Here is a 12,225-nt window from a genome sequence, read left to right as displayed (position 1 = left end):
TTTTAGTAATTATTACTTAGGACAGAATTTATAAAGGAAAAATTAGTCCTCACATATTATATATTAAATTTTGCCATGCTTATACATTGCTAAAGGGCTTTTCTGTCTTACATTAAGATTTTTGTCTATATGGGTGAAACAAAATGGCCAAATCTTAGCCCATGTGCTAGACAGATGGCATTACTGATTGGGAAATATGGGTATGTTTTTCAATCTTACTTGTTGCTGGAAGAAATCAGAGGGCACGCACATTGCTGACAGTCATTTGGCAATCCCTTGACAATTCCATAGTATCCAGGAGCACATCGCTCACAGAAGTCCCCAGTGGTGTGGTGCTGGCAGCTCTGCAAGGAAAGGGCGGAAAAGGCCTGGTTTTCACTTCCCAAGAACTTTAATGTGATTTATAATAAAACTCTCAACACTTACCATACACACACACACACATACACAATACACACAATACACACTGACTCTCTGTCACTGACAGAATACTTGCTTTTTAATGTGAATATTTTAGAGAAGCACCTTCATTTCAGATTCTACTCCTACGCTACTGAGGCTGTACTGACAAGTTTCTCGCCTCTTTTCTCTGTGCCTGTACCTGTGAAAATTTAGTTTTTAGCCTTAGGGAACAGAATTAGAGAGTCTCTAACTTTTATCATATCACCTGGTCATTTATTTATTTATTTATTTATTTATTTATTTATTTTCATCTCTGGTTTTAGTTCTATAAAACACTAGGAAAAAATATACTAGAAACACCAGACCCTTATGCATGCTGGCTAGTGGTATGTTTGAAGTCAAATCTAGAAGGAAAGCGAAACTATCCAAAATGGAAATGACCGCTACAATGTAAATCTAGTCACTTCATTAAGAACTTCGAACTTCATTTGGCCAATCTTAATGGATCTTGAAAGGATCAGAAGACACAAAACAAAAATAGCCATTTAAGGTATTCTGCTTTTCATGCTCTTATAACAATAGACAGTAGGGCGACATGACTAAAAGCATTTCTAAAAGCAGGTGAAAACTGCTTTAAAGCAATGTACAGTTTTGACATAAAAATTTTCATAAGGTAGAGGAAGATGTACTATCAAGCAATAGAGTGACGTGCAAGACATGGACATGGGCACTGAGATTGTCAAGGAAGGGGAAATGTAAAATATTCTTACTCTCCAGGAAATCGCTTCCTTTCTGGCAAACAAGCAAGCAAACAAACAAATAAAAACTTAACAAATAATAAGCATGGGAGAAAGAACATAATATTGAATATTATTTACTGGACATGTAGTACTTGACTTAGGAAATTGAGAAAAAAATAAGATACATTTTTTGAAATGTTTTTAGAAAGCACATGGAAAATAAAATTATTTTTATTTAAAACTTGTAAAAGCATGCACAGTTTTTTTTAGCTAATATAGATGTTTCAAAAATCTTTGAAGATGTCACTATAAAGGAAATTTGCAGTTGGATTCTAGCTTCATCTTATAAGATGGTGGGTGGTAAAAATAGCAATTTACTTCTGGTAAAAAATAAATCAAAGAAAATTTGAGAAGCAGTCAGTTACAAAACATATATATTTGTGAGTGATTTGATCATCTGATCAACTTGACCAGAGCCGCAGGGCTGCCTGAAGGCTCCATACTGAACTTGAATATACCACATTCTGAATATGGCTTTATTCACAGCTGAAAAACCGTAGTTAGTTTTCATATGTCTCCTACTGAGCAAACAACCTTGGCTTTGAAAATGTCATCTTTCATTAAATGCTATTAACTAAAGTCAATTCCAACACATATATTGTGAAATTCTAAAATATTAACGTTCGCAGTATATTTATGAGAGTTTATGTTGTTATCTGCAAAGAAACTGCAATACTGCCATAATGAATATTAGACTACTGGCTTTTTATGTTACTGGTATATTAACATATTCTATGTCATTCAGAAATGCTTGTGGAACAAGAAAACCACGCAATTTTTTAATATGATAGGGAATGGATTTCAAAGCTTCTAATGCTCCACTTCACTCTCAGTAGATGCTGGATCTGTAGTATAAGAGCAAAGAACACCATCATCTAGGTATCCACTCAGATTCCTGCCAAGCAATGCCCCAGCTTGCCTGCTTATCATGCGTCTCTTTGACACACAGTCAGGGAAGTGTTATTTTATCCTTGGTCCATAGATACTTTTCCAACAAACTGGCTTCCCTGTCTCCTGCACCAAATCTTCTCCAACGTTTTTTCTCTTTCCTTGTCTTTTTTTTTTCCAATTTACATTTGAAGCTAATCAAGAATTTCTATTTAAAAATATCTGTGGTATCTTAGTCCCTCAACAACTTCCATATTTGCTAAGCTTTTGAAAAAGAGAACAGGTTTTATGCATACACATCCCATAGATATAGTTCTAAGAAGACAACCTCATGTTCCTGCTCTTCCCTAACACCGGCTCCTCCTCATCGCTTTTAAAAAGGCTTGGCTTACATTCTTGTTTTCCACTCACTCAACTCCAATACATTCTTTGAACAGGCTTCTAATATCTCCTTCTAAGCATAATTTCATGCTTATTAAAACTGCAAAATGATTAGTTCTCAGAATAGGTGAATTTTCTGCAACAGTTGATATTTCTGAACCCTCCCTCTTTGAAGTATCCTTTTCTTATGATTCCTCTATAGTTACTCTTACTTTCCCTCATGGAGTATAACTTCTCTTTCAGCTAGGCAAGTTTAATGTTCTTTATTCTAACATAACCTGCATGATTTGCGGGGAGAGTCCCTAAACATTGTACTTGGTGGTTTCAACCAATACTTAAAATTTACTATGAGGGTATTAAAAATTCTACATTTTATTTATTCAACCTGCACAACGCTAATGAATTTCAGACTTGGATTTCTAATTGCTTCTATGATCGATATTATGACGTGATGCAAAATTGTACTGAATTTTAAATGCCAAAAATATAACTCATGTCTTTATTACCTAGATAATATTACTATATTCCCATTTCATTTCATTTCACTCAGCTGTCCAAGTCAGCAACCTACAGGCCTTCTTATTCCATGTATCTATTTAATGACTTACTCCATGATTTTATCAATCTATATATCTTCTTTCAACATTTACTTTTATTTATTTCAAACTCTGAGTGATGGATGTATGTTTGTGGACAGGGTAGGCAGGAGAATGACATCTAAGTTCATTCCCTAAGTGAGCACCACAGCCATGGCTTGGCCAGACTGATGCAATGAGCCTGGAACTCCAGCCAGGTGTCCTACATGGGAGACTGGGCCCACACACTTGGGATATTTGCTGCTGCTTTCCAAGCTACGTTAGCAGAGAACTAGTTAGAGGCTAAGCAGCAAGGACTCCAACTGCTATCCAGCTAAGGGTGCTGTAGGTGGCAGATTACACTGTTGTATCACAACCTTGACTCTACCTCGTGCTTCTAGACTTTCTTCACATATGTTCATATATAATCAAATATATATGTATATATTCATAAATATGTACATGCACATGTATTCATAAATATATATAAACTGCTAGAATATTTTCTTATCCAGCATTTTCTTCTTCACTCCTTTTCCTGCACCATAATCAGCAATCAACCTAACATTAATTTTTCACTGCCTTGTGTATAAATCACAAACTTCCTTGTGTGAAAGAAAGATCATTCTTTGTCTGCCTCCGTTTACCGCTGCAGTTTCCAGCCAATGAGTAGGTACTCTTCTTGTGTACTGTGCAAGTACGCCATTTGAAATTCTTAAATCATGCAATTTTCACTCTCACTCTTGGAATTTCTCATTTGAAAATTCATTGCACTAGAATGTTTTTCCTCTGTTTACCTGGCTAATACCTATTCATCTGAGCTCTTATTTTAAATGTTATTATTTTCCGGCAAATAATTGCTGCTGTCCAGAGTCCGACATAAATTCTCCCTCTGGGTTAATACAATGAATGAAACCTAGTAGGTTTTCAATGAATATTTTGAATGAATGAATGAACATATGTTTCAGGCAGTACAAAGCAAATGGTCAGAGTTCCTAACATGAAAAAGATGATGTTTCAATTCTAATAACAACAGCAAACTGTTTTCTCAGTTTTAATGTTGATTTAGGTAGCATGTGCCTCATATTCAATATTCAAAGCAACACACCGTATTTTTGCAATGAAACAGCTATTTCATATTTAACAGTATCATTGTGAGAGATAATCGCTTCAAGATAAAATGATTGTCTATGAATACCGGCATCAAGTCATTCAGCCAAGTGCCAAATGATGAATAAGTGCTAACTGGGGAATGTTTTAAGAATATATTTTATAGTCATGGAAATGAATGTTTGCCAGAAGCACATGAGATCTTTAGCAATAATTTTCTTCAATTTGGCTTTGTAATAAAATCATTGTATAATGAATATTTTGAGTAATATAAATTTAGGATTCACATCTGAATCAAAATACTGAGATGATCATAACTCAAACTACAGAGATGGAAGCAAAAGATTTGATTTCTTTGATACATGCAATTTTATGAAATTTCTTCCCTGAATAAGCAAATATTTTCAGCTCTTCTGGTCAGTCAATCTTTCACAGGGCTGCTGACATACTCAGTTTGGTTAAGTGAATTAAATGTCCTGATTAGGTCTAAAAACAACACAAAAATTACAGAACATTGTAATAATAACTAAAAGATAAGCAAAACATAATAAATGGCCCATGAACATTTCTTAATACATAAAATGTGCTTATATCTATTTATTTACCATGGCAAATCAAGGAGAAAAAAGAATACTTTTCAATAGATCACTCTTCACAGAAATACATATTTGAATAAATATTTCCTAATAGCACAGTGAATTCTAAAAAGGTTAAAGTGTTGCATCCAAAATTAAATTGTGAAATTAATGACAAAAACTATGGATGTCAGGAAATGTATTGAAAATCGCTTGCTTGGGTGATATCATTGTGAGAATCAATCTGCCAGAGAAGGAAATGCCTCCAAAGCTGAATCACAGGATCACTACCACATGGATTTCCAGGTAATGAGGAAGAAGAAGCCATAAGGCTGAAAAACTCCACATTGTCAAAGCAAGCTTAACCATAAATTTAAAAAATTTTAAGATGGAAATAAAAATAAAAGCTGGTCATTTGAAGTAAGGGAGATTCAGTGCCGAGGCAATGTGCATGCTCGGGAGGAATCGGAAGTAACGCGATCACAAGTGCAAGATTTGGTCTGCTCTAGAAACAAGAAGAGATTGGTGAAAGTCATGGGAGAGAAAATCGTTTGGCATAGATGCAGAAAGGTAGCAGAGCAGCAGAGAAAGCTCATGCCACCTCTCTCTTAATCACCTTTAATTTTTTTCATGAAGTACGAAATATCACCTACTGCGATTACAGATATAAAGGAATGAGCGGAGAAGGTTAGGCTTGAAGAGTGCTAGGAAGAAGTTAAACAGTGATTAAGCAATAGAAGGGAGGAAATGGACAACCATGAAGTGTCATGACTGAGAACAGCATAGAGATCTGCTGAAACAGGGTGGTCATAAACTTTACAGTATTATACCTGTTGTCCTGATGCCTGTCTCTGTGTAGACCATCTAAGTGTGGAGCAGACAGTAGGATGCAATGAGCGTTGAAGTTAACTGAGCAAAAATGAGTGGTAGACTAGAAAGGAAAATGAGTGTTGCAAAGCAATGATACCAATGAAGGGCCATAGTTTTTAGCTGGTTAGGACAGTTAGGGCATGGATGAGATAGGACCAAATAAAAGGTGTAACCACCACTGTGAGGTTAAATACTGAAGTACTAAGATGTGCACTAAAGAGAACAAAGGTGCTTGGCAACTAATAGGGTTCTCATAAAACAGAGACTATAGAATCAAAAGAGGCCAAGAGTTAAATAATGAGAGTTGTGATAGCTGCAGTGCTGGAGAGAATGGCAATGATATAGAGAAAACATCTTACAGAAATGATTGCAAATCATAGTTAGCAGGTGACATCAGCGAGGTGTGGTAGATAAAGAGATGGAAGCATCACTTTCAGAACTAGGTGTTGGTGTGAAGAAGAGGAAGAATGTGTGAAAATGGCAGCAAGCTGCAGGGGCATCTGCCTTAACTGTATTCTCAGAAGAATAAAATGTGACCACCATGTGAGTTTCCAGGGCAGCAGAGTGGGGTTTGCGTTGGAAACAGGTGAATAACTTTAAGGGAAAATGGCTATGGATGGCATTCGACAGTGAGTCCCATAAAGATCATTGGAAGGACTTCAGAGATGAGGAAAGATGGAAGAAGTTGGCAAGGATGTCAGACCTGTGCCAGGAACATAGTTCTGGGTGACAGGCGATGACACAGGAAACTTGGGTTTCTCACTGTGACTGTAAAGGACAGAACACATGAAGGCTGCTGATGCACATACACACTAACTCTGTGCACTGCGGATGAGCTGGCCTTTGCATGCTGAGCACTGTAGACAAATGAGTAAAGAGACTTGTTTCACAAACGGTTCAGATGCCCACCTGGCATATGGAGGTTTCCGGGTCACACAGGCTGCTATGTCCATTGCACTGACATGGCACGCATGTGCCCAGGGTGGGTCCAGGGGTGTGACCACCTGGTTGAGAACGCAGTCGATAAAACCCTGGCAAGCATGTCTGAAAGAAAAAGATGCCAATTACGAAAGTTAGGACAGATACCTAGCTTTAGTAATGCCCAAGTTTTTCAATTTTTGAAATTACAGAATGTTTTCCCCTCCTTGTACTGGGGCCACACTACTTGCTCATTCCAACACTAGTTTGATGGTATCTCCGGCGCATTTATGCCCAGCCCCTGAAATAATCAGGTAGGCAGCCTGTGTGGAATCAGATTAGCTAAAGAATGCGTCCATTTGCACACACAACACTTATGCTCTGTTTTAGAAAAGTCTTTGAATAATCCTTTTTGCTGTTGTCATTCCTCAATTTGTTTTTTGTTTTTTTTTTGTAATTCTGGAGGTTGAACTAGTGAAAGAATTGAATGACAACCTTGATATGTCCTTGATAAACTAAAACACATTTCTTCTGAGCTTGATGAATAACTAGCAAATGTCCAATGAGACTCACCAAAAAAATATAATTGAAAAAATAAAAAAGAATAAACATGTGTCATGGATCTATCATACATATATTAACAAAACCAAAGCTATAAGTTTAAAAATATAAAATAAAAGTTGTACTTGTTTGGGGACTAGTCAGCTGTCAATAAGATTTAATCTTTCCCTGATTGTTTTTTTTTTAAATCTTTCATTTCACTCTAAACACTTGAATATCAAGGAAAAGCTACTAGTGAAACTGACATATGCAAAATCCAGGCCTTCATGTTCATTTGGGTCTCTATGTAATGTATCAAAAACACATCTAGTTTTTTGGAAAGAAGGCCATGTTTTTGGAAAGGGAGTAAAAACAGACCTGCACCGCAGGCTGAGCCCTTCCATACAAAGATGCCACACTGAGCAATTGTTGGTTCTTTTATGAGTCAAATATAGAATCAGTTTTTTCAGATTCTGGTAAGGATTGTTAGAGAAACCTTTTTACTGTTTTGGTTAGGGAGGGTATTTATTTCTCACTGAAAAACATTTCCCCAGTACGTTAAATTCCCAGCTCACAATTGGTTCCCTGGATGGGAGCACAAGGTAAGTGAGGCAGGTACCAGGGAAAGGTCAGGATCTTCTTCATGTATGTTCTCACTCCATGACGCCTGGAACTTATGCGCATTGTATTTTCCCACAAGTTTAGAAGTTTAGAAACTTAATGAAAACTTTCCAAAGTGAAAGTAAATTTTTTGAAATGGAAAAACACAACCATGCTCCCAATTTGAAGAAAAATGATTTATTGAATAAGTAGGAGAAAATGCTAGTTTTAGGAGTTCCATGTCCTCCACACACTTTCAGGAAGTCCCTCAGAAAAAGAATATGTGTTTTCTTTGTTTGTTTTTATTTGGAAAATGCCAAAGCAGCTCAATCAAGCCCTTAATTAAGAGCTTGCCCGCTTTTATCAGAGCATGTAAGAAATTCTAGTAAGATTTAATAACACCCCAGAGTCGAAAAAACTTAATTAAAATAAAAAACATTGCACTCAAAATATTTTGAGTTACACTTGTTTTAAGGTAGATACAGTTGTATCTTTTAAGTAAATTCATTTTGATTATGCAAGTCAATTTTCATTTTTGTTGTTCTTACTGAATTAGATCTGAAAGCTACGGTTGCAGAATTTAGTTAAGTATAGTTAAAGACACAGTGCAAAAGTATATTTTAAAGTGTCTCACCGTGTGGGTTGTTCCAATTTGTTAGCATGCTGACTGCTGGATAAAATTAGATTTTCTTTACTTGGATTTCATCCTTCAATACCTGTATAATTATTTTTCTCTTATTGTTACATTTTCTTGAAGGTAAGGATGTGTGTGTATGTGTGTGTGAAAAAGTCGCTCAAAGTGAGGAAAAAGTTCCTAGCTCCTTTCTTTCTCAAATGAAAGTTTAAAACACAAGTTAGAATAAATTCTTCAACTCTTGGTTGAAGAATTACATGAAACTCATTATTATAGCCTGAAATGCCTGGGGAGCACTAAGCTGAAGTTTATTGTGTGGCAAACCTCACCTTGTTCCTGTTGCTGTGGCTCTTCTCTGAAGGGAGAGAGAAACGGAAAAGCACCTGGGGTGGGAATTCATGAACTTCCTGTCAAACTCTGGCTTAATTCTTTTTTAGAACTTTTCCTGGCATATCTGAGTTTCTAAAAATAATGATACTTAGCTTTACTCTAAGAAGCCAAATTTAATTGGTAGAAAGTGGGGTTGGGGTGTGTTTTAAACCCCGAGAAAGTCTAGTAAGCAGAGGATCACTGGAAAACCCTCACTCTATGCATATACTGCTTTAAATGAGTGCTACAATGTGAACAGATTTACAAGTCCTGATTTTAAAAGTGGATTTCATCTGAGCTATGGGCAAGTTACTTGTTGTTGCAATTTTAACATTTTAGGTGAATTTAATATTCTGATGGATTAAATTTCTGAAAGCAAAGAAAAAACCAAGACTTTCACAATGCAAATGTTAGAAATAATGTTAGAAATTTAAAATTGTTTCCTTTAAACAAGGTGATCTATTTCTTCCTCTTTAGTCCCTTTTATGTGTCCTCTCATATTTCTTATTTCCATTTTTAAACTTTTTCAAGATGTTTAATATTATATATTTCTTCCCTGAGTGGACTGATAGATCAGTTTCTTGAGAATAAGCATGTCTGGGTTGAAAACAAAGGAAAGACATTTTGAGTCCCAGCTAAAATTCTTTCTGGAACACAATAAAGAATTTAAAAAAAACTGCACATTCCTGATTTCATCTTACTCCCTTTTTATCCATCACTCAAATTTTACCAAAGTTCTTTTTGCATGTGCTGAAATTATTCACAGCTAAATTTTCCCCTTCTCTCCTTCCATCTTTCACTTACTGCCATAAAATAGTATATCAAGATGTGAGACTCAGATTCACACAAAAATGTTTTTGAATAAAGAAAAAAGAAATTAGACAGCCAACATGTCCAGATGGACAGTTGTACAATGCATTCCCCCTTTCCTCAGAATTGAATAGTTAAAATAGATACTTGTGGTGCAGCCAATGAAAGCACTCTTCTATTTCATCTTTCCATAAGTTCATTGACCAGCTAACACATGACACTGGACAGATTTTGAATATTGTGTGCCCCGTTTCATTCCCTGAATCATAAGGATGGAGTGCAACTGCCAACTATGCATTTATATGGATTTTGGAAGTAGATTTATTAGGGTACAGATTGTAGTTCTGCTACAGCTTAGCTGTGTGATAATGAACTGAGCCTCAGTTTCCTCATCGGTAAAATGGAACTCATATATTATCCTGAATGACTGTGCTATCATAGTGTCAGGAAATGTGCTGGGGTTAGGCAAGAGACAAAAATCCGTCCATAAGTGGTGAGGAAGAACAAAGACAATGCCTCCATGCCTGATGTGAAATAAGTTAATATATCCACCCCTAGTATATGATTTACATATTTTACATATTTGCTGTGGATAAACCAGAAGTAAAAAATCATTACTGTTCTAGGTATCACTGGGAAACAAAATTGGCATATTGCTGTAGTGATAGGATTTGCATGCGGGAGCTGAGCAAACAGATATGCCTATTTCTACATTTTGCCTTTTGGGTTTTATGAATTGATCATAAATATTACTTGTTGAGATTTTATAAAAAATACTAGTTTTAATAGTCACGCTTGACAGTCACAGCCTCATGGCTTCAAGAGACAAATCTGGTAAGGAAACCATGTTACTTTTTTCTCTTCTTAAAACCATAAATTATAATAATCAGGCATTTATAAAACAGGGTTTTAACGAAGTTGCCATAAATGCCCTATCACTACAGGTAGTAGGCTAAGGCTTTCAAACAGATTGTGTTGTAACTGGCAGCCAATGTTTAACTGCCAATAAATTCTGCATAAAAGTGAGGATATACTGTTGATGCATAGGCCTCCAGGTACATTTGGTGAAACTATTTTAAAGGGATTGCTTTGTGTATTCATGGCCCAAAGCATATGCTACTGAAATGGAATGTATTATTTCACAACTGTCCTGCGTTCTTGCTTTGGTGATTAGATTTTATGCTTGAGTAATTGTACTTTAAAATCAGAATGAATTATAAATAAGGTGTATAATAGATTAGAGGCAATGGATTGTGGAGAACACCTCAGGTATCTTATTATGAGAGAGAAATCTTTGTCTCTGTAATCTTTCCTTTAAGATATTACTATAATTATTGTCTATAAATAGGAGCTTAAGTGAAATACACAGGACATAACTAAAGCCACTAATGCAGATGATAGTTTAGCTTCTAAAGAGTTTTCTTCATTTATCATTTGCTTTTCTCAACCAATTTTTAATCTCATACAATGATGGAAAGTTAATAGTTAAGTTTATTTTAGAATATATGATTTCAGTATTTTCGGTCACGTTAAGAGGAGCTTCTGTAAAACATAATCTTGAATAAAAGGTAAATTGCATTAAAATAATTTGTTACTTTCAAAGTATTTGTGTTCATTAGTGAACAATATTATCTTAGGTAATACAAACAATATAGCTGAACTAGCAGCATTCTTTTCAAGATATATAAAGGTCAACCTTGACAAAATACTGAATCTTGTCTGAAGCCAAACAACATTGCAACGTCAGAGAATTTTGGAATTTCAAATCCCAACCTGTCATTTCATAAATTGGATACATATATAATAATTAAGGTCTACAGAAATTAAAAGAATGTGCCAAGGTCACATAGTCAGCAGTGTAGTTGTATTTTTTGTGGGATAATATGCTATTCTCTTGTCTAGAAAATCCAAGGTTCTATCTGGCCTTTGAGATACACACATACACACAAAAATACAGACACACACACACACACACAAAACCAGAAAGAGAGAAAGAGAAATAACACCTCATCCATTGCTTGATTCCCCAAATGGCCACCACAGCTGATCTGGGGTCAAAGCTTTAAGCTGGGAATGCAATCCAAAGGTTGCCGGGGTTCCAATTATTTGAACCATTACAGTTGCCTCCCACTGCGTGCATTAGTAGGAAGCCAGTATTAGGCTAGAGCTAGAAATCAAACCTTGCTACTCTGATGCTAAATGTTTGGTTTTCCTTTATCTTCTAATCTTTCAAAATTAATTGCAATATTAGAAAATGTGATATTTGTACACCATACATTTTTTTATTCACATGCTGTTTCTACATGTGAATTTGTGTGGGTTTTGCATACCAACACATACACATTATTTATTGGTATGTACATATGAGTTACTATTTAATGAGGGTATTTTCTTCTTTGTTGCATCAGAATTGACAAATTCATTCATGAAAATTGCTGTGGAATTTTTCCAAGAATGCCTTATATTTGTAGTTATCCTATGAGACTCTTCTCTGAACAAGACATTTTTATGTAATGCTAACTGAAATAACTATTTATAAAGAGGCTTTCCCATATATGTTTTCCTTTAAATTAATCCTTATGTGAATATACTATAATTCTATTTGAACCAAAGGTACCAGATCAAGCAGAGCTGATGGTGTAGTTAAATGAGATTTAGCAAATTTCTTTTCCTTTTAATTTTTCCATGCCACCGGTTAGTAAACTGAGTTGATATTTGTAACTTATAATTCAGTTTGATATGGTATTATCTTC

At 35.5% G+C, this 12,225-nt stretch overlaps 1 protein-coding gene across 1 annotated transcript in view; it reads right to left on the bottom strand.

The window, feature by feature from the left end:
• The window catches only part of LAMA2 (laminin subunit alpha 2), a 421,382-nt gene that overhangs the window by 169,651 nt on the left and 239,506 nt on the right, over window positions 1-12,225 (bottom strand). The window contains exons 29-30 of the mRNA XM_040965651.1: window positions 6,511-6,645; window positions 220-344 (exon numbers count right to left, since the gene is read on the bottom strand). Coding sequence (XP_040821585.1) covers window positions 220-344; window positions 6,511-6,645 — 260 coding nt within the window. The remainder of the gene's footprint in view (window positions 1-219; window positions 345-6,510; window positions 6,646-12,225) is intronic.

The sequence above is a fragment of the Ochotona curzoniae genome, unplaced genomic scaffold (assembly GCF_017591425.1).
Source record: "Ochotona curzoniae isolate NIBS_2020 unplaced genomic scaffold, NIBS_Ocur_1.0 scaffold_3890, whole genome shotgun sequence".
In the NCBI taxonomy this organism is placed as follows: Eukaryota; Metazoa; Chordata; class Mammalia; order Lagomorpha; family Ochotonidae; genus Ochotona; species Ochotona curzoniae.
Note: the sequence above shows the minus strand (reverse complement) of the source record. Positions and strands in the feature narration are given on the sequence as shown.